General features: G+C 42.9%; 1 protein-coding gene across 1 annotated transcript; it reads left to right on the forward strand.

Annotated features, from left to right (window-relative positions):
- The first annotated feature begins 2,586 nt into the window (after nucleotides 1–2,586).
- On the forward strand, nucleotides 2,587–4,347 carry LOC119661403 (probable cytochrome P450 6a21). The gene is made up of 2 exons (XM_038070732.1): nucleotides 2,587–3,757; nucleotides 3,820–4,347. The coding sequence occupies exons 1-2, from the start codon at nucleotides 2,671–2,673 to the stop codon at nucleotides 4,233–4,235; spliced, it is 1,503 nt and encodes a 500-aa protein (XP_037926660.1). The 5' UTR covers nucleotides 2,587–2,670; the 3' UTR covers nucleotides 4,236–4,347.
- Nucleotides 4,348–20,684: the final 16,337 nt, after the last annotated feature.

Here is a 20,684-nt window from a genome sequence, read left to right on the forward strand (position 1 = left end):
CTAGCGCGAGCCCCCATACGGGGCTCCGCCACTGTATGAACTATCCGCCACTATATGAACTATCCGCCGCTCACAATTCCATTGCGTAGAAGCGCACCGAATTTTGATCTTTTTTTGTATGAATTGAAGACCATCCTTGTTCTTTGCTCTCCAAATGAAGATGATGCTCTAAGATTTGCCATTATGATTGAATTTCAAGCTATTCAGGAAAAAGTAAACCCGAGCACCTTTAAAATATTTTGGTCCAGTTCGAACGCCAAGCTTCATTTGTATATTTGTCCAGCTTGGCTTACCCTCCAGTGTTCAAAGTCAATGCCCAAGCTCTGTTCACCCACCAAGCGGATGATATCCCCCTTTGAGGGACAGGTATCCAACATCTGAAATGTTCTGTCTTGATCAGTTCGGTATTCAGTATAGTGAACATTGGCCGACAGCCAGAACTCAAAATTGTGGTTGGCTTCAACAAGTTTAAGGCGAGCTCATCAGTGCGCTCTAAATTGAAAAACCCATGGCACAATCCTTGATTGTTAAATCATAACTTCAGGCTCCTGCGTTTTTCTCCACAGGCACTCTTAGAGGCAGGCAAAGTGTCCCTCCGATATTTTGCCATCGGTGTAGGAAACTCCTACGATAGCGCAGAGAAATGAGGTTGTAGATTGCGCATATGTCTTTACCTTTCTTGTCACCCTGTTCGTATTTCTATGGGAGAGACCAGCTTCATTTAAATTCTTCTTGCTGATTTGATCACCTCGTATCACGCCGGTTGTAGTCCCCGCGGGAAGCGTGGGTGTAGAGCCTAATGCAAAACACAGTTAAGCGTTGCCCACCAGATAAACGTTGGTTTTATCCTTCTTGTGCGCATTACCGCTGAGAGATTAGTATGCTGCGTCCCGCATGCAGTCTTACCGGGGTCACCAGTTTATCCCCACCTTCCGCGCAAGTCTCCGCTTCCTGGCGTCTGGTTTTTTTAGATATCACCGCACCTGGTGGTGCGGTCGCGTTCATGTCCTCATTCCTAAGGAGCTTCACCCTCTTCCGCAGTGCCTTCTTTGCTGTCCGCTGGGAGCCTTCCTAGGTTGCCTCCATTTGCACATACTGGTATTTGACCAGTGGCGTCCACGGTACTAGTTTCCCTTTCTTCCACAAGTCCTAATAAGGGAGAAGGTTTTGACAAGCAGGATTTAGTTTGTAATCTCCACTCCTTAGGGACTGACGTTTTCTTTTCCCGAGTTTTTTTCTTGCAATTGCGGGTGGATTTGGGCAATAGTACTGTGGAGGTGCCGGCCATAGTCGGATTTCCCGTTTCCACAAGGTAAGAGTTGCCGTACTATTTTTTCTGGCTGGACTGGCTAGGTATTGAATGTGAGCTTTCTCCAACCTGACTGGCTATAATGGATTCGAAGTCTGTGACTTCTTGGAGAGTTCAAATCAAAAGCTTCCACATTAATTCTGTGGCCACCATTAGTGTTGAAGTAAACTACTATAGTCACCTCGACCATGGCAATATGGTATCCGACGGGTAGAGTACCGTGGATCCCTGTGAACTGGATGCAAGATGTCATATACAAATTTCCATGTAGCGGAATACTTCGAGTTTCTGATTCTGAACTACACCCTGTAGTCTTTTCTGGTGTTACAAGCATTTCATTTATGATGAGCAGGCTAGCTGGGGTTCCTCGTTTCCTAGGCCATGCAGATTTTCGGCAAGTAGATGAAGCAACAAATCTCGTTGTATTTTGAGCTTCGCGCCCTCCGGAGCGAACTGCGCAAACTGGGAAAATCTCTGGAGAATTCATCTCCGCATTCTGTGATGGACCACTTGCGAGGAGTTGCAGCAGACAATACATCCTCACGTTCCAGGTGCTGTCTTGGTGATGCTCGATAACAAGCTCTGAAAGCGTGGCCTCAATGCTAGTGCACATATCCAGTACAAGTTCGGTGAAGGCTTCGAAGGGCGTAGATCATCGGCCGGCCGTTATTGCTTCGCTGTATGCAGACGTTGCTTGGCGTCCGATCCCTTGCATTTGAAAACGCTGCATTTTGCCTTTTGCTGTTTTTCAAAGCATTTGCTGCTATATTCATTAATAACAACCTCCTTTTCTTGAGCTCATCAAGAGTACCGGCCTCAATATTCTTTGCAACCTTGTTTAGAATATGGAATATGCAAGGCCACGACTTGGTTGAATTTCCGTACCTCTGTTGGCTTCTGACAGCTCATATTCTAATCGGTCGAAGTCCCCCACGACCACTCGGTGATAACTTTCGTTTTCAGCCCGATCATCGAAATCATTATAGATCATCAAAATCGTCAAAAATATTCGATATTGGGTAGCCATGAGGGTTACCTGTTGCTTTGTACATAGCAAACATTCACATATATATACGTTGATACCAATCGCAAGTTGTTAGCTTGAACTTTTGCTTGAGGCTCTCAGATAACTGCTTGAATTATATACTTTCTATTTCTAGAAAAGCTTTCAACTACAAACTCTTTGTCAAAATAAAATTTCAAGCATCTACGCTTCGTTTCGTATCGGAAGTTGATACAAAAAAATACAAATAAAATGCTATATAGAATAGCAAGAGATACTTTTTGAAATAGTGGCTTGGAGTCCGCCAAACAGTCAGCTTTGCCTCGTGTTCAAATAAAAGATATTTATATTCTTTCAAATGGATTGGTTATCGGTTGCTCTGTTGCTTATAATAGGCATCATATCAAGTGTTTTTCTATTTTTTAAAAAAAGATATTCTTATTGGAAAGATCGAGGGGTGCCGTTCGTACAACCGACCTTTCCTTTCGGGAATCTCACACCCATGAAAGCTACACATTTCAAAGACATAACCGGCAAAATTTACAACCAAAAAACTGGAAGTCCATTCGTGGGAGGATATTTCTTCGCATCACCTATTGCTGTAGCAACGGATTTGGATTTCGCGCAAAATGTGCTTATAAAAGATTTTAGCACATTTCATGCTAGAGGAGTCTACAACAACGAAGTAGATGACCCTTTATCGGCTCATATGTTTACATTGGACGGGGAAAAGTGGAAATCATTGCGAGCAAAGCTATCACCAACCTTCACTTCTGGTAAAATGAAGTTCATGTTTTCTACGGTTGCGGAAGTCGCTGACCGTTTTAATGCCACCTTGGCTAATCTTGTCAAATCCAGTGCTGTATTAGAGATGAAGGATCTATCTGCAAGGTTCACAACTGATGTAATCGGGTCTTGCGCATTTGGGATTGAATGCAACAGTCTGGGAACTCCAGATTCAGAATTTCGACATTACGGTACGAAATTTGTCAGTGATTTTCCGTTTCCACCTCTTGTTTTTTTGGCCAACGCTTATCCAGATTTGGCACGGAAGTTTCATTTAAAAATTTTTTCGAAAGATGTTAGCGATTTCTTCATGAATACAGTGCGTGAAACTATTAAATATCGTGAAAAGAGCAATGTTAGGCGAAACGATTTCATGGACCTATTAATCCAGCTGAAAAACAACAAGCTGGAGGATGAAAACTCAAGAAAATTGGGGTCTTTGACATTCAATGAGATTGCTGCTCAGGCTTTCCTATTTTTCTTTGCTGGATTTGAAACCTCTTCCACTACAATGATTTTCGCTTTATATGAATTGGCACTAAACCCCGAAATACAAGAAAAGGCACGTAAAGAGATTGAGGAAGTGTTGTCGAAGAACAATGGAGAGATTAGTTACGAAAGTATCAAGGAAATGGTATATATCGATCAAATTATCAGTGGTAATACATTGTTGAGATATATATTTTGTAATCAAATAAACTTTTAATCGTATTTCTTCTAGAAACTTTGCGGAAATATCCGCCGGTGGTGAATCTATTGAGGAAAGCTGGTAAAGACTACGCCGTCCCAAATTCAAATTTCATAATTGAAAAGGGAACAACGGTGTTCATCCCTGCTTTTTCAATTCATCATGACCCAGAAATTTATGAGAATCCGGAAGTTTTTGACCCGTTGCGTTTTTCTCCAGAGCAAGTTCAAAATCGCCATTCAGTAGCGTTTCTGGGCTTTGGTGATGGACCAAGAAACTGTGTTGGGTTGAGATTCGGAAGAATGCAGTCACGTCTTGGGTTGGTCACCCTTTTGAAGAATTATCGCTTTAAACCATGCGAAAAAACTACTATTCCAATGGAATTCGTGGATGGAATTCCGCTGCTTGCACCTAAAGATGGAATGTACCTTACTGTAGAGAAAATATAGAGCGAAGGAAGTTGGGGGCTGGAAGACAATATTTCCATATATTATTATTTGTTATATATTCGCATTGGTGCAGGAAAATAAATCAGAAAAAATGAAGATTTTTATAATAAAACTTGGCCTGTTTTTCTTTATGTAGTCGTGTCTTTCCTCAATTAGGTGTCAAACTTGCTTACCATTTTTCTTTGACCCAAATTGGTGGAACCATTTTATAATAATAATCGTTGGCGCAACAATCCATATTGGATCAGAGCCTTGAAGTGTATTAGAGCACTTCATTCAAGACCGTAACGGTACACTACAGTATACTGTAGGAGGCAATGTGATCAGCATTACGCTCGCCCGAGATTATTACCCTGATTTGACTCAGGTACTCATTCACAGCTAAGTCGACTGGTATCCGACGTCAAATCACGATACAAATCCCACTGCCACCAGTGAGAATTGAACTACGACCTTCCGTATGACAGCCTTATGCTCTAACCACTCAGCTATTCGGAACCATTTTCTTTGCACTTAATAGGTCCAAGATTCTTCCCCATTCTTTCGAATATATTTGATTCCAGGTGAAGTACCTGAGGCGAGAGGGTCTCCAATCATTTTCCAAATATAGTACTGTTATTCAATGTTGTAGCGTCCACGGCTTCGCATTATTTCGTTCGCTTTATCAAATGAACGAACGAATATTGAATGCATTATTAACGCTTGTTTCTGGCTGAGGCGAAATTTTGTGAATGTGAATGCTGGAATATAGCAGGACTACTATTGGGTGGATGGCAGGCGCGATGAAGTACGACTGAACCGGTGTTTAAGAGTTCGGTTCACAGTGTCGAGAAGTGCAGTTTTGACGGTGAGTAAAGAAGGTGGCAAGCAACATAAACGAGGTTCTGTGTAGATTTCTTAGTTCTTCGCAGGAAAGTTCATTCATTTTAAGTTCATCAAATTGTAAAAACATTGTCGACTCCTAAAAGGCTCTCTGGGTCACGGAATTGTTGCGAAAAGTGTGCGTTATCCGACCGTTCTGACTGTCTGTAGTGCATGCGAAGTAGTACAGTGGTTCTTAAGTTTTGTGTTATTCAATATCATTTTCTTTTGAAATGCTATGCGACTAATTGCGAAACGAATATCTGTTTCAGAAAGAACTAATCAAAACCGTTCATGTGATATCCCTTTGTCCAGAGAATCAAAATGCAATCCCGCTTTTCACATGTACAGAAAGGGCTGCCTTAGTTTGGAACTCCAGACATACCAATTTTGTCCAATGGTATACCTAAACGCTGTCTGATGTCCAGGTCCACACCATCGCTCCATCTGAGGCAAGGTTCATCTTTTTTCTACCATACATACCACACTTGCAGACTTTTCTAGCTGGATCATCCTCACCCATACGTATTAAGTGATCCGCCCCCGCCAGTTATCTTGGGCGGATTTTATATTTTATAAATTATGCGCCAATACAAAGGCGTAACCTTTTGATGATAAAGAAAATCTAACGCAGAATGTTTCAAGAACCCATCTGCGAGTGTAAAATAGTGTCTAAAAATACATGCCAGCAAGGGACCATTCCGAGTAATACGGAAGGAGCGAACAGAGCGATGATGTGCAATCTAAATAGAAGTGAGGCATTTCAGTATTGTTATGCAGTAACGACCTTGCTTACATAGCAAACACAAGGATCAATTATAAGACCATACTCTGCAGCGAATATTTCAGTTCTGATAGAAAGTAATATTATCCTCACCGGCAGAAAATAGAATAGAAAATAATAGAAAAAGAACTCCCGGCCTAACTGGAAGATTCGATATGACTCTAAAGTAAGGGCAGGGCCGAATTAGATAATTCAATCTTTTAACAATTGCTTCGAACCAGGGACTTTCCCGGAATGTTGCAAAGAACAGCGTTCAATGCTGGTTCTAATGGAAGGTAAACCACTTGAAAAGCCTTCTTCGTACCGCAACGTTTGCTTATTAGACAGCTTGAGGAAACTTATATAGTAACTTATATTATATGTTAAAAGCTCCTTCTATTTATAGAGTAAGAAGCAAGACTTTTTGCAGAAAGGGGTAAAAAGCGCATTCAACTCAGTGGGGCAACATCAAATGGCACCTAAAAAGAGGTGTATACAGCGTATAATCAAGGTCTCGATGAAGTCGCGTTCCACAACTGGTGTTCTTTGTGATCAACAAAACAACGATTGTCTCGTCTGTCCTGTGGCCCTCTATGGTTCTCAATGTTGGCCGACAATAGAAGATAATGAAGGGTGTCTTGTGGTAATGGAGACGAAGATGCTGCGTTGGACCTTTGATCAATTTCGAATTTAATATCCGTGTTCGATATAGGTTTGCATCGACCGTGAAAAAAATGTGAGAGAGGCGTCTTCCCCATCCGAAACAATGGTGAATTCATACGCTAGATGGGGATTTGAAAGTCTCGCAATTGCATCTAAATCAGACTCTTGATAAAACAAAATGGCGAAACTGATTAAGACGAGCCGACCCCGCCTGTGAACGGGACAAAGGCTAAATGAAAAGAAGAAGAAAGATATCTTTCAATGTTTGGTTGGAGCTGCCGGACTATAAGATAAAGGCTACGCTAATTAGCAATAAGAGTGTATGCTGGACCAGTTTTTTGAGAATAACGCATTGGATAAAATTTGAACTATAAAAAGAGTGGCGGCCACAAAGGCAGCAAGAAAGCTTTGTGCCGCCCCCTGTAGAGATTTATCAAAATTGCCTTTCTTCCAGAAACATACCGCACTCCTGGCAACGTGCGCATGTATTTTCTTACTGACAGTGGCGACGAGCGGCCATGAGGCCGGGGAGGACTTTCCATTAATTCAGCCTCAGCTCTTTCATGTTTTAATTCATTCGTGACGTTCATTTACGGGTGATCATGAAGAGGGCGGTATTCCATGGAATCGAATCCTTACCTCTAAAGAAGCCCACAAACACCGCTGCTCACGAGGTAATTTACAGGTTTGTTCCGTCATCACCCTACAATACAAACATTCAACAACGTGAGTGCTAAAGCTATCTACCTTACTTAGTGAATAGTATCCATGCCAACCAGTGTAATCCAATCGATCTGGGAAGTAGCTGCTTGAGCAAGATTGTAAATACAAGGGCGCCCTAGAGTGCCTCATCTGCAGTGCTTTAGTTAATATTGATGGATAATTCTTGGAATACTAGGCAGCGAATATTGTCGACCTTTTAATATTGGTATAAACGAACTGTGCACATCCATGTGAGGATCCGGTATCCCGGCGAAATGGATAAGAGTGACTAGGCTGACCATGACCAATGTACGAGACCAGATAAAAACAGCGGGATTACTCTCGAGGCCCACCAACATCAACAATGGTCTAAGACAAGGGGATGCTCTATCATGCATCCTCTTTAACCTGGCCCTGGAGAAAGTGATTCGCGATGCAGATGTTAATGCAAGAGGCACAATCCTCTTAAAGTCCGCTTAACTATTGTCTTACACTGACGATATTGACATTATGAGCAGAGCAACCCGAAATTTAGAGTCTATCTTCATCCTGATCGAGCAGGCAGGGCGAGATCTCGGGCTGCACATTGATAAAGGCAAGACGAAGTACATGGAAGCAACGTCAGTGCCAAAAACCAAAAAACGAATCAACAGTAAAGACAGGAGACTATAACTTTGAGACCATTGATATTTTCTTCTATCTAAGGTCGAAAATGAAATCCGCGCAGGTTATTAGTTGCGAGCAGACCCTATTTCAGCTTACAAAAGCTCATAAGGTCCAAGCAATGCACAAGCTAATGATCTTGTCAATCTCCATGTATTCCTTAGGGACCTAGGTGATAAGCAAGAGAAACTGCGAACTCTTCACCGCGTTCCAGAGGAGGATTTTCCGAGGCATGTTTGTCCCTCTACATGAGGATGGACAATTTTGTCTGGTTGTGGATACAATCGGGCTCAATTGATTGCTGTGGGTGAGGCACTTAATCCGTATAGGTGAGCATGATCCAACCCGGAAAGTTTATAAAGGCAATATTTACGGTAGAAAAGAAGACGAGGCAGATTCTGCCTGAGATGGAGCGATGGCGTAGGTCAGGACACCAGACGGCTTTTAAGAATATTAAATCAGTGAACCTTGGCGTAAAAGCGCGGAGTTCCTTACTAAGTCAGGCATAGACCAGATACCGGTTGGTGCCACGTTGATGATCTAGGGTCGAAAATTACAGTAGATAAGATGCTTCCTATTTGGTCCGGTTCGACATCAAGTGGATGCGGACTTAATACCCCTCAATCATTAAACGAAAATATTGTCAGCTGTGGATAAACTTTGGCCCAAAATATGGGCGGATCTATACTAAATACAAATCGCAGTCATTTCGTATTCTGCTAATTATATAAAAGAGCATTCAACATATGCGAGCCGCTTCTGCAACTGCAACTGAATTCGTCAATCTTAGAGCAGACATTCAATTAGAAACTCAATAACATCACAACCCGTATGAAAGTCATTGTCTAATGCATTAACTATTCTATTTCCGCTTTTGTAAATAAATCATCTCCTTTGAAATTGTCCCCTGTCACGCAGCTTTTCCACTTTGCAGAAAGGAAACTTTTATGGGAGACTGAATTTTAAGAATTTCTAGTCAGCAGATATCATTAGTCATTTAATTGCTTTTCATAACCCTATCGTGTTATTGCAAGATGACCTGAATGCGAATGGTATCAATTTCGCAAATGCCTACAAATGGCCGGTCATATGTATTTACTAAAACGTAATAATTTTATCATGTTGTTAAATGCTGTGACGTTTTTTTCAACAAATTAATCACCCCCACAGAAGTTTGTTTTCTGCTGTCTCATAGAATAACAGACACTCTCTGGGTTTATTACATAAATTGGGTTTACTCGGATACCGAGAGATTCTTAGGTACATAAGAGAGAAAGCTTTTCTAATCATTGCTTAGGAGACGTTGAAAGAGTCGCTGAGTAAAGTGTTATTCGTCTACAAAGAAATAGATTGGACGTCGTTGTAGCTAGTTTATTGGAACTAGTACGGTAACTCTGGAGATTCTCAATGAACTACGACGCACGCTAGCCGAACTTCAATAGGAATGTAAGGATACTTTGGCTTGCATGGGACACTGACCTGTAGAGGACTATGCCACTTTGTGGTGCCCCACAATTCGAATTATTGAAGGTTTGGATATTTTGTGTCGGGATAGCTCAGTGGTTAGAGCACAAGGCTGTCGTACGGAAGGTCGCGGTTCAAATCTCACTGGTAGCAGTGGGGTTGGTATCGTGATTTACCGTCGGACACCATTCGACTCAGCTGTGAATGAGTACCTGAGTCAAATCAGAGTAATAATCTCGGTCGAGCGTAATGCTGACCACATTGCCTCCTACAGTGTGCTGTAGTGTACCGTTACGGTCTTGAATGAAGTGCTTTAACACACTTCAAGGCCCTGATCCAATATGGACTGTTGTGCCATTATTATTATTTCCGAGTTTTCACAATCTCGGCAGATGCCGAATTTTACCTAATATTAGCACTAAGTGCCAATCATTTAGGCTAGGACAATTCTACCTACTTAAAAACCGTGGTGGTGGCCGGTGGTAGGTCAGTGTGAGAATCTGTTGAGTACTCCCCGCAACATCGAGCACGTATACAGAATGGTATACTTCTGCATGGTTTGAACTAGACTGTGCGAAAGTCCCAGGAAATCAAGGGAAGCCGTGAGGGATTTAGGTACAATACCTGTAGCTGACAATATTATGGGAACTACAACCACCCGCTCGAGACGCCAAATTTCTTTGATTTCCCGAGCCAATGGCTCTTAGTTCACCTTCTTCTCCACATATTTCCGTTCAATGTGGCTATTATGGGGAACAGCAACATCAATAATATACGCGGAGCGACCTGTCTTGTCAACTAACAGTACGTCAGGCTTGTTGTGTGGAGTATGGCCATCAGTCAGAACTTGCCGGTCCCAATACATGCTGTGAGCAGAACTATCAAGTACTGCTTGCGGCTCATATCGGTAAACCGGACATGTTCCCTTAATCAGACCATGCTTGTATGCAAGGTTTTGATGGATAACCTTACATACGGCATTATACTTGATGATGTATTGCGCCGGTGCCATAACATCCAGAAATGAGATGGTCCAACGCCTCTAACTCCGAACCACCATTCTGCACTGGTCGTTCTCCACCCATTCTTTCATGGTGAGCTTTTTATAAGCTCGGGGGGCGACAACGCCGAATGGCACACATCAACACCTCCGTCTCAGCAAAGAGCTCCCCAGCAAATCGACAAATGGCTGCCAAAGACAATTTACGTGTTTACTGTGCATTGCCTTCGACTTCCATTCATCGATCCGCTCTTGGTCCGACTTCACCCCACTCAGAGGATTGAATGATCGATCCTTCAAGTTAAGTGGAGTCAGTCCACAGTCTTCCTTACAGACAGCCGCATGCAAGGGACCCACCTGCTCTTTTCTGTATAACTAAGCGCGCAGCGAGTTGACTTGGCGATGATATTGTGCCGCCACGTCAACCACGCCCCTACGTTCGATGTCATGAGGCAGGTTCATCCGCTCCACGGCAGACTTTGGATGATGCATTCGGAGTTTGGACATAGTTGTCCGTATCCGCCGTTGGACGTTTTCGAGAACGGTCTTCGGTCATGGCAATTTAGCAATCGCTGCAAGAAATCGCACGTACAAAATACGGTAAATAAATGAAGAGAAAAGTCTAGTGGAGAAATGTCGTCGACATCGATTTTATTATGGCTGGCTGAATGCAGATATACGTTGTCGCCGACAAAGATGAAGTGTGAAGAGTGGTCTCGACTTTGCAGCAGAGGCAAGTTCCTTTCAGCTTGCAGGTGTGCAACCGGTGTAATAGAAGGGAACGTAACGATGGTGTGAGATAGATACTCTGGGTCGAGTAATTATAGCACCACAATTATAAGGATGAAGAATAACAAATTCAGCACATAATGCGAGAACACAATATTTTGAAAAATGTTTTTGTAAAATATATTGATGAAATTTCGATAAAAAGTGAACACCACTGATAGTCTCACTGTAACAAAATTCGAAAACGATAAAACCATGTCTAACTGTGTGGCTAGAAACTTGTGAGTGTTACGTGCTACGGTTGGAGACAAAAGAGACCGGCTTATTTCCCAACCAACGGCACTTTCTCACCGCTAATCCTCCACTCCCGTGGCGAGTTCTAAAATGAGTGGAGAGTTCCGTGCCATCTACTTGTCCGCATTTGCAACATTCAAAATAAATTTCGAATGCTGCGGATCCTGCCGCGCCACAGCAATATTCCGAATGTATAAGACAGTCAAGGGATAGCGAATACATTCAACGCGCTCATTTTATTCTTCCCCGAGAGATGCGATTTCAGCGCCAGCTTTACACGTCGCAGGAATTCAGACAGCAGGGCATCCTTCAGATCACCAACTCGAGCATGGGTTCCTTGCAGAATTCCTAAGTACTTGCAGAAGTCTGTCTCGGTCATAGCTTCGATGTGTAGGTCACCAATGCTATGTCCGGCATGCGGCTCGTGATGACCTTTGCGGATGGCTTAGATTCGACACTTGCCTAATCCAAACTCCATCCGAATATCACGACTGAACATGTCTATTATTCGCGTCAGTACCAGCATACAGCGTGGTATCATCTAAGTCCATCAAGTGTGTCAGTTCGCACTTAGCACGTGCCCTCTAGCCATGAAAGGGGGTTCAGGGCCACACAAAACCAAAGGGGACTCAATGAGTCCCCCTGGAAGATGCCATTCCGTATATGGATGGACTCTGAGGTATTAGCACCCTCAGATGTACGCACTGATAAGGTGGTATGCTACCCTTCCATGACTGTCGCCAAAAACTTTATTAGTTTCGGATCAATGCGATACAGATGTAGGATATCCATTAGCCAGGTATGCGGAACGTTATCAAAAGCTTTGGCTTGATCGATATAGCAACTAAAGAGGTTTCTTTTGCCTCTAGTTGCTTGTCCTACAACTACCGAGTCGATAATGAGTTGCTCTTTGCAACCCCTTGACCCAACTCGGCAGCCCTTCTGCTCCTCGGACAGAATGTTGTTGGTCTCGAGGTGCGCATTGATCCTTCCACTAATAATGGACGTGATGAATTTGTAGAGTGTTGGAAAGCAAGTAATCGGTGTTGTGTCTGGGGGGCCTGCACCGTGTCCTTCTTAGGGATAAGGTAGGTAATCCCCGCAGTGAGGAGAGGTGGAAATTCCTCCGGCCGACTCATGCCCTCATTGATACTGCGTGCCAACCGACTGTGTATACTGGTAAATATCTTATACCAGAATTATTATTATTCTTCCATATTCGTAATGGTTGGTAATCGCGTAAATGAGATCATTTCTACTTTCTTCTCATGAAAGCGCCACCATTTAATGCGCGGCGGGCCAATGCATTCCTCACGCTGTCTTGTAGGTTGCTTAATTCGCAGGACGGCAATTAATGGCCGATGTTGAGGTGCGATGGTCTGGGCTTTGTAATCAGTGACGGTGGTAAAATGTTGTCGTCTTATGAGAATATAGTCGATTTGCGTTTTACTGTTCCCATTATAAAATGTAGGAAGATGAGGCAATCTCTTGATGAACCATGTATTCATAAGTACAAGGCCATGGGTGTTCGCAGATCCGATTAAACGGTCGCACCCTCATTGCGCGCTCCAAACCCCTTCCGCCAATGGCACCTGTTAGCATCTGCTTTTCAACCACATGACCATTAAGGTCGCCGGCGATGATGATATAGTCATATGTAATGTGCCTGACATTACAAGTTTTTTCATCGCGAAGTTGCCAGAAGGCATCCTTCACAGCATCGCGTTTCATGTCGCAGCTTTTGGCACTAGACCATCGGATTTCTTGCAGAACGCAGATACCAATGCGCCTTTTCCGAAAGGCTCTTGCGAGTGCCTCTGTCTTTCCAGTTAGGGTGCCAACATTTAGCGTGCAGACACGTATTTGTGTTGCGTTTGCTTGGACTAACTTACTTACGTCCTGACGCTGTCCATGCGTCAAGAACCATTGCCCATTTCTCGTCAGGACCGGGGCCCGTTCTGCTGGGTCGACTGAGATGAACGCCCTAGCATTTTTCCGAGGTTCGTTACTCGATCCGATCATCTTGTTTCTAACAACATTGGATGCATTTTCTTGGTCGGTCTGTCACGGGACCTATCATCAAGAGAGGTCAGGTAGGATTTTGCATAGTGGAATAACTCCAACTATACTTCATATATCTCTTTCCCTGGTGTGAACATTTTATTTTTGTTTTACTGAGGATAGTCCAAAGTACGTTGCTTCAAACCCTCCTCCTTTACCTGAGCTTTGGACCAGCATACTGTGAAAAGCATATAAAAATGGTGGCGGTCACAATGGAATCTTTTCATGTCTGGAAAGAGTTCAAAAATGGAAAATAAGGCACGTTTGCACGTTATATGTTAATAAATTTGAATCTGCTTCGCTCAGTTTAGGCCCGAATTTACTAGGCGGGGCCTTTCAAAAGTCGTCTCGAAATCAACCAAAAGCAGGTGAAGCTAAAATCTAAACTCCGCGGGAGTTCCAAAATGATTAGTAGGAGGATCCTGAATGGAAACCAGCCTGTTCTCCGTCGACCAAGCCCTCGAGATGTTCTTTGATGCTTTTCAGGATTACTTTAGTTAATATCCTTATATAGGCAGGAATGATGCAGATACCCTTTCAACAGTCGCATTGAAGATGGGTTTCCTCTTTCGGAATCTTAAGGATCATCCCATTTTTCCCTCGTTTCCGAACGAGGGAAAGTAGCTGATCTACAGAAACTGCAGGTGCGGCGATGAATAACTCTGTCGGGAGACCGTCAAGCCCAGCGGCTTTAATTCTTTTCTATTAGGAGGAAGAGTTCGTACCTGCATGATACGATGGTTAGCCATTTGATCGACAAGAGGAGGAACTTTGCCGGATGCCGTAGGATTAAGAACGATGGTAGAGGACTTCTACCTGTTAAGCTGCTCATCCTTGTGGATGAAGGGTAGACCGAGAGCCTCCATCACATAACCATCGAAAAACATACAACATATTCTTTCGCGCTACGATATACAGTTTTAAAGTGGTTGCGATCTGTGGCTTGTTTATTGAACACCAACACACCAGGGTATTAAGATTGGATTGTAAGAGAAAACAGTCCAACGGAAATGCAACTGAGACAAACACTATAAGGTCATTTGGGTAAGCGGACATGGGCAGATGGGGATAGAGGAAAGATAATAAAAGAAGAATTATGAGGGATCTAGTCCTTATCCAAAGAAAGATGAGTAACAATGAAAGAAAACTCCACATTAACAGAGAAGAAGCGTGAGATGATTGAGGAGGGGAAGTTTCGTAGACAGATTTGAGAGCGTTAAAACTTTCGGCACTTGAACCTGAACTAACAGAGCTCCACTTCCAATATAAGTGTGGGATGGCGCGCGTCAATTTTCATATACGGGATGTGCAAGAAAATGTGGCAAGTTTGTGATCCGAGAGTTTTGAAAGGTAGAGGTCGAGAGCGCGGCCCAAAGAGTTCTTCGTGGTGTTGAAATACACAACAAGTTGTCACATAAGAAAACAGTAAAAGGGAAGAGTGGGAGGGATCGATGGAAGGAATTGGAAAACTAGGATGATTAGGCTAGTTGAGCATGAAGAGGTTGAAATCCCTGCCGAGGACCAAACTTCTCCTGCCAGAACTGAACATACGTACCGCAAACTTTATCCTGTCGAAAAGCAGGAGGATTTGCACGGTGTATTGTGGGCATTCTGACAGGCCATAATTCACTAGCTGGGCATATGTTCAGAATAGGAATTACTCAAGATAATACGTGTCCTTCTTGTAATGACGAAGCGGAATCCACGGAGCATTTCCTATGTGACGGGGGGTCTCTGGGCGCATCAGGCATCAGGTCTCTGGTGCCGATGTTCTTCAGTTGCGACGGGTAGCATCGCATCCACTACCGGAAATCCTGCGACACGTTAACGAATCCAGCATAATCCGTTAGACGGGGGTGGCGAGTACAATGGGCCAACACGGCTGTAGCTTCTCCCTCACCACACACACACAAGGACGTCAGAAAAGCTTTCAAGCAATTCTTGCTACAGTTAAGAAGCGCAAACATAAGAAAATGTATGGTATACAAAATATAATGATCTGAAGGGGGTGGGCCGAGGACGTAAGGCAGCACAAACATAGGGTGAGCCAGAGAAGGGGAACACGGATTCCACGCGGAATGGATGTTTGCAATAAGGATCCCACCGACAGTGGACTTACGTGGAGGCATATTTTGATTTTTTTTGTTTTATCTTATTTTATAAGCTAATTGAATACATTATGGGAAATAAATGTTGATCAACGTTCTTTTACTATGCCTATTATATAAAACTTTAATTGATTCAATATAATGTACGCATGTACATGTATCAATTTAATATACTGAAGTCTACATGTTCTCAACCAGCAGATGAATTCCATATTTAGGTGAAAGTATCGGATTATCTTCTGCATATTCCAAAGAATTTGGACTTTTCTCATATGGTTTAAAACGATAATTTTTCAAGAGGGTAACCAGCCCAAATCGTGACAGCATTCTTCCGAATCTCAATCCAACATAATTTCGTGGTCCATCACCGAATCGCAGAAAAGCTACGAGCCCCTTTTTTGGAGATGATAATTAGTTCGGCCGTAATCCTCTTTTCTGTGTCGTGTGTATTCTTCCTTCCACCAACCACGCTTCCTTGGTTATTTTTTGGGGTTTTGCCTCCCTTGGCTCGATTGTAGCCGGTGCCGCAATTTCCACGATTTTGACAACTTTGTTGGTCTTTCCTTTTGCCAGTGAGGGGCCTTTTTGCCTTTTCGCGTCCTGTGAGGATCCGAAAGAATCTTTCGCGCCCTCTCTACTCCTCTTTTCAATGTTACCGCCCTTCGGGTTTTGAGGGGGTGTCACTTGTGTTGCCTTGATTTCTTCGAGACATTTTTTTCGTCCTTGCCACCATTGTATAGTACACGAATGGTACGGACCATGTTTTTAATGGCCTGGTGCACATTGTGTTTGTCCTTTATAAATTCAGACAACTCTACTATTTTGCCTCGGAGTAAGGCAAAAGATGAGTCGTCCGGACTCTGACACAGCTCCTCCGCTTGGTTTTTCCATTGGCGCTTTCGTATTTATTGGCCTTTCGGGAGCTTCCCTGATTTCCTTGCTTCATCAACGTTGATTTCGTAGGAGATCGCACGATCGTCGAGCTTCCCTTAAATGGATCAAACGCTAAGTCCTGCGACATGTTCCGACTAGATGTAGTCAACCCACTATGGGCTAATGAATGACTAGTTTGTGGGGCATCCTTTCGTGCAGTTTGAACAGGTGTTCTCGGGAGTGATATTCGATGCAACGGTGGCCAAGTAATGCACCACCGAGGCACTGCGTTCGAGGGATATCGACGGCCGGAAGCCTGCTTACCCACTCCCAAAAGCCGCCGGTACTGAGCTTCCGAGGTTCTGCACCGTAACTTCATTCTCCTTCTGTTCCTCCATGTTTGGTTTCATTTCTGCGTATCCTTCCCATAGCCAATTTTTATCCACGGGTGGGCGTTTACTTCCCACCTACCCGGCCTGTGCATAAGCATGCCCATACACGCACACCTCCAAATGCGTATATGTGAATATTCTTACGCATCCACCGAGCATTTTCTTAAGCGCACAAAGGGACGCGCCTGACGGGAGATTTGGCAACTCCACACAGGTCTGTCTGTGTGTCTGCCACGCGCACTTCTATCAAAAACGACTACACCGATTAACACGAAATTTGCTCAGAGGGTGGGAACTGTGAACACTCAGACATGCAGTGAGTGATATCTTTCTACGTTGAGATTTAGGCGGGGTCGCCATACATGTAAAAGGGGGGTGTAAACATTCTTGTCACCGAATATAGTCATGTGGCGTATCAAATGAAAGGTCTCAATTAGTACTTTTCGAAGCCGGTCTTAGTTTTGAGATTTGTTAGAAAGACGGGGAGTGAGAGGGGTGAAAAGGGATGATTTCTTTAACGGACCCATTCTCAGAAACTACCCAACTGAAAAATTTTAAAAAAATCATGATGCTGCCTTTATATGGTGCCCAGGCCTCAAAATACTCTCCATATCGATATCTCAAATTAAGTTAGTAATAGTATAGTACTATATTTTTGGGGAAATTTAGTAAAACCCCCCTTAAGTTTATCCCAGAGTTACAAAAGTGGGTAGTAATATGAAATATAATATGAAGCATATTATCCCCAAGTTTGATCAAAATCATACTATTGCTAACAAAGTTACAGAAGCTCAAAGTTAACCTTACCGTGTAAATTTACTGCAATTGAGTGTCAATATCACACTAAAGTGGGTAGTCAGACATGCTAAATGCATATTCATAACAGGCTACGTGCAAATGGGATAGTTCTACACTCAAATATACTGACAGAAGAAGCAAACAAAACCTTTCATACCTAAAGCGCCCAGCTTTTGGTTTCCCGACTTGGTTAACCTGCTCTGGGGAAAACCGTTCAGGATCAAATACCTCAGGATTCTCATAAATTTCTGGGTCGTGTTGGATGGAGTATGCGGAAATGAATACCCTTCTGATTTGCTCAAGGATTACATTCGAATTAGGAACCCTAAAGTCGTGGCCGCATTTGCGAACTAAGTTCACTACTGCCGGGTAGTTTCGTGAACTTTCTGAAATAGAAATAAAATACAGGAAAATTGTTATTTAAGAATCAATTAATGAAAAGTTCGCGAAAAGTCTTACCGCTTATAATTTTGTCGGAATAAACCATTTCCTTTATACTTTCATAAGATATCTTCCCTTCGTGCTTGCTCAGTACTTCTTCTATCTCCTGACGAGCCTTCTCCTGAATATCAGGATTCAAAGCTAACTCACATAATGCGAACATCATCGTAGTAGACGACGTTTCAAAACCCGCTACGAAAAATAGAAAAGCTTGCGCAACGATTTCCTCGATAGTCATCCTTCCCAGCTTTTTTGAATGCTCATCTTCTAGTAAGCCACCATTCTTTAATCCTTGAAATCGTTACGTCGCACATTATTCTTTTCACCGAAAGCGGAAATTTTCCATACCGTATCCATGAAGAACTCATTCACATCTTTTTTAAATAGTCTCAAATGGAAATACTTCCTTGCTATATTTGGATATTGAGCACTAAATAGTCGAAGTACCGTAGGTTGTGCAGGATCATCGAACACTCTTGCACCGTATCGACGAAATGCTGAATCAGGTGTTTTCATACTATTACATTCGATACCAAATCTACAAGTTCCAATCACGTCAGTTTTGAATCGTGCTAATAAATTTCACGCTACGTTTTATCAAATCAGCCAGGCTTTGGTCACCGCGATCTTTCCAGTATGTAAATCTTTTCTTAAAAAACAAGAAGATTGTCGATATGCTGACGATCACAGACCACAAAACTATTGACAACCAGTCCATTTTTATGACCGCGATGAGCACTTCCCCTAGATACTCTTCCAACCCCCAAACTCTTTTTGAAGGCTGATTTGAAAACTTCCCTTTTATATTTGACAGTCTTTTGCTACCTCAATAAAGCATCTTATTTGTAGGAAATGCTGATAATAACTTGTGTTGTGTTTAAAAAAGAAATGTAAAATATAGTCATCAGTTAAAATCAGTCCAATTTCACACAGTTCACCATGACCGTCGATTTTCAGGCATTTTTTCATTTCTTGTGAATGATTCTATCTTGGGTGGATGTGTTTGGAGTTCACATTATCAACAATATATACCAGAATTTGTGCATGATCATTGAGACATTACTGGTTGCTGCTATTAAAACAAATGAGGAACGATAAGATAATGTGATGATCGTAAATACCCATCAATCTTCAAAAAAGTGCTGAATGTACATATATTTTTATTACAAATGACGCAAGAGTGCGAAAATTCGCATCATTATCATTCTTTGCCAGCAAATAGAAGGTAAAAGGCATTAACCAATTTTTATTGTTTCCATATTTTCAATCTAATTATACATTCTCATTGTTTGCAATGTTTGCAACCTCATCATTTGCAAGCTCCACACTTTTTTGCTTTGAACTGCAGATACTGATATCTCCGCAACTACTTTTTGTCTGAAAATGGAACGATCGCCTGATTCAACACGGTCTCAGACTAAATCTGAATAAAACATAATTTTTGACAACCAACCTCAATGAAGCAGACACTATCACTGTCAAGGGCATCGATTTTCCCAGAACTGGGCGATTTACATATATCGGACTAATATTATCAATCAATGGTGAACTGCATTATGAAATGCTTCACGCATCAGCGGAGTTGACGATACCCCACAACAAGCGTTCTTTGTGATCAACACGTCAACAAACGTCGCAAATCCAAAATTTATTGCCGTGTCGTTCGCCCTGAGCCAACTACAGATCGCTCTGTGGTTTTGAGTGCTGGCCGACTAGAAAAAACAATTAATGGGGCTTGGCGGTAATAGAGACGAAATTTTTCAGTGGGGTAACACACCATGATTACAAGAGGACTTCCGCCGTCGATTGCACCGAGTGTTGAAAAATTGCAAGTGAGGCGTCTTAGATGATATGGACATGTAACGTGCCCTGATGGAAAATTCGCTTGTCAAAATTGATCTTAACATGGGAGTAGACGGGAAGCAACCAAAAGGCCGGCCGAAACAGCGATAGCGTTATACGCTGGATGATGATTTGAGAGCCTCTCGACTCTATCCAGATCAGGTGCAACCGATCAAGATGAGCGGACCCTGCTGCCCCAATGGAGCAAAGGCTAAAGAAGTGTGTGTATGTGTGTGGTGGCGGAGAAGCTACAACTTCTGAGCACTCAGGCCGTGTTGGCCCATTGAACTCGTCAGCCCCGTCTAATGGAATATTCCAGATTCGTTAACGCATCGCAGGATTTCCGTTAGTGGATGTGATGCTACCCGTCGCAATTGGAGAACATGGGCACCGAAGATCTGATGCCTGATGTGTCCATAGGCGGGGCATTCACATAGGAAATGCTCCGTGGATTCCGCTTCCTCATTACAAGAAGGACACGTATCATGTTGGGTAATTCCTATTCTGAATATATGCCCAGCTAGTGAATTATGGCCTGTCAGAATGCCCACAATACAACTGCAGGTCCTCCTGCTTTTCGACAGGATAAAGTTTGCGGTACGCATGTTCGGTTCTGGCAGGAAAAGTTTGGTGTGTCGAGCAGAATTTAGGCTCTGTCACCTGTCATTATGGGAAGCTTGTTTCCAGGCATTTCCTACCACCACCGTATTTGGTTCTTGGCATTAATGTGATGTGTGGTGTGTGTGCGTGTGGTAAATGGAGTGGTGAATAGAGTCGCGGAGAATTTCCAGTTAC

This window comes from Hermetia illucens, chromosome 1 (assembly GCF_905115235.1).
Source record: "Hermetia illucens chromosome 1, iHerIll2.2.curated.20191125, whole genome shotgun sequence".
NCBI classification, from domain to species: Eukaryota; Metazoa; Arthropoda; class Insecta; order Diptera; family Stratiomyidae; genus Hermetia; species Hermetia illucens.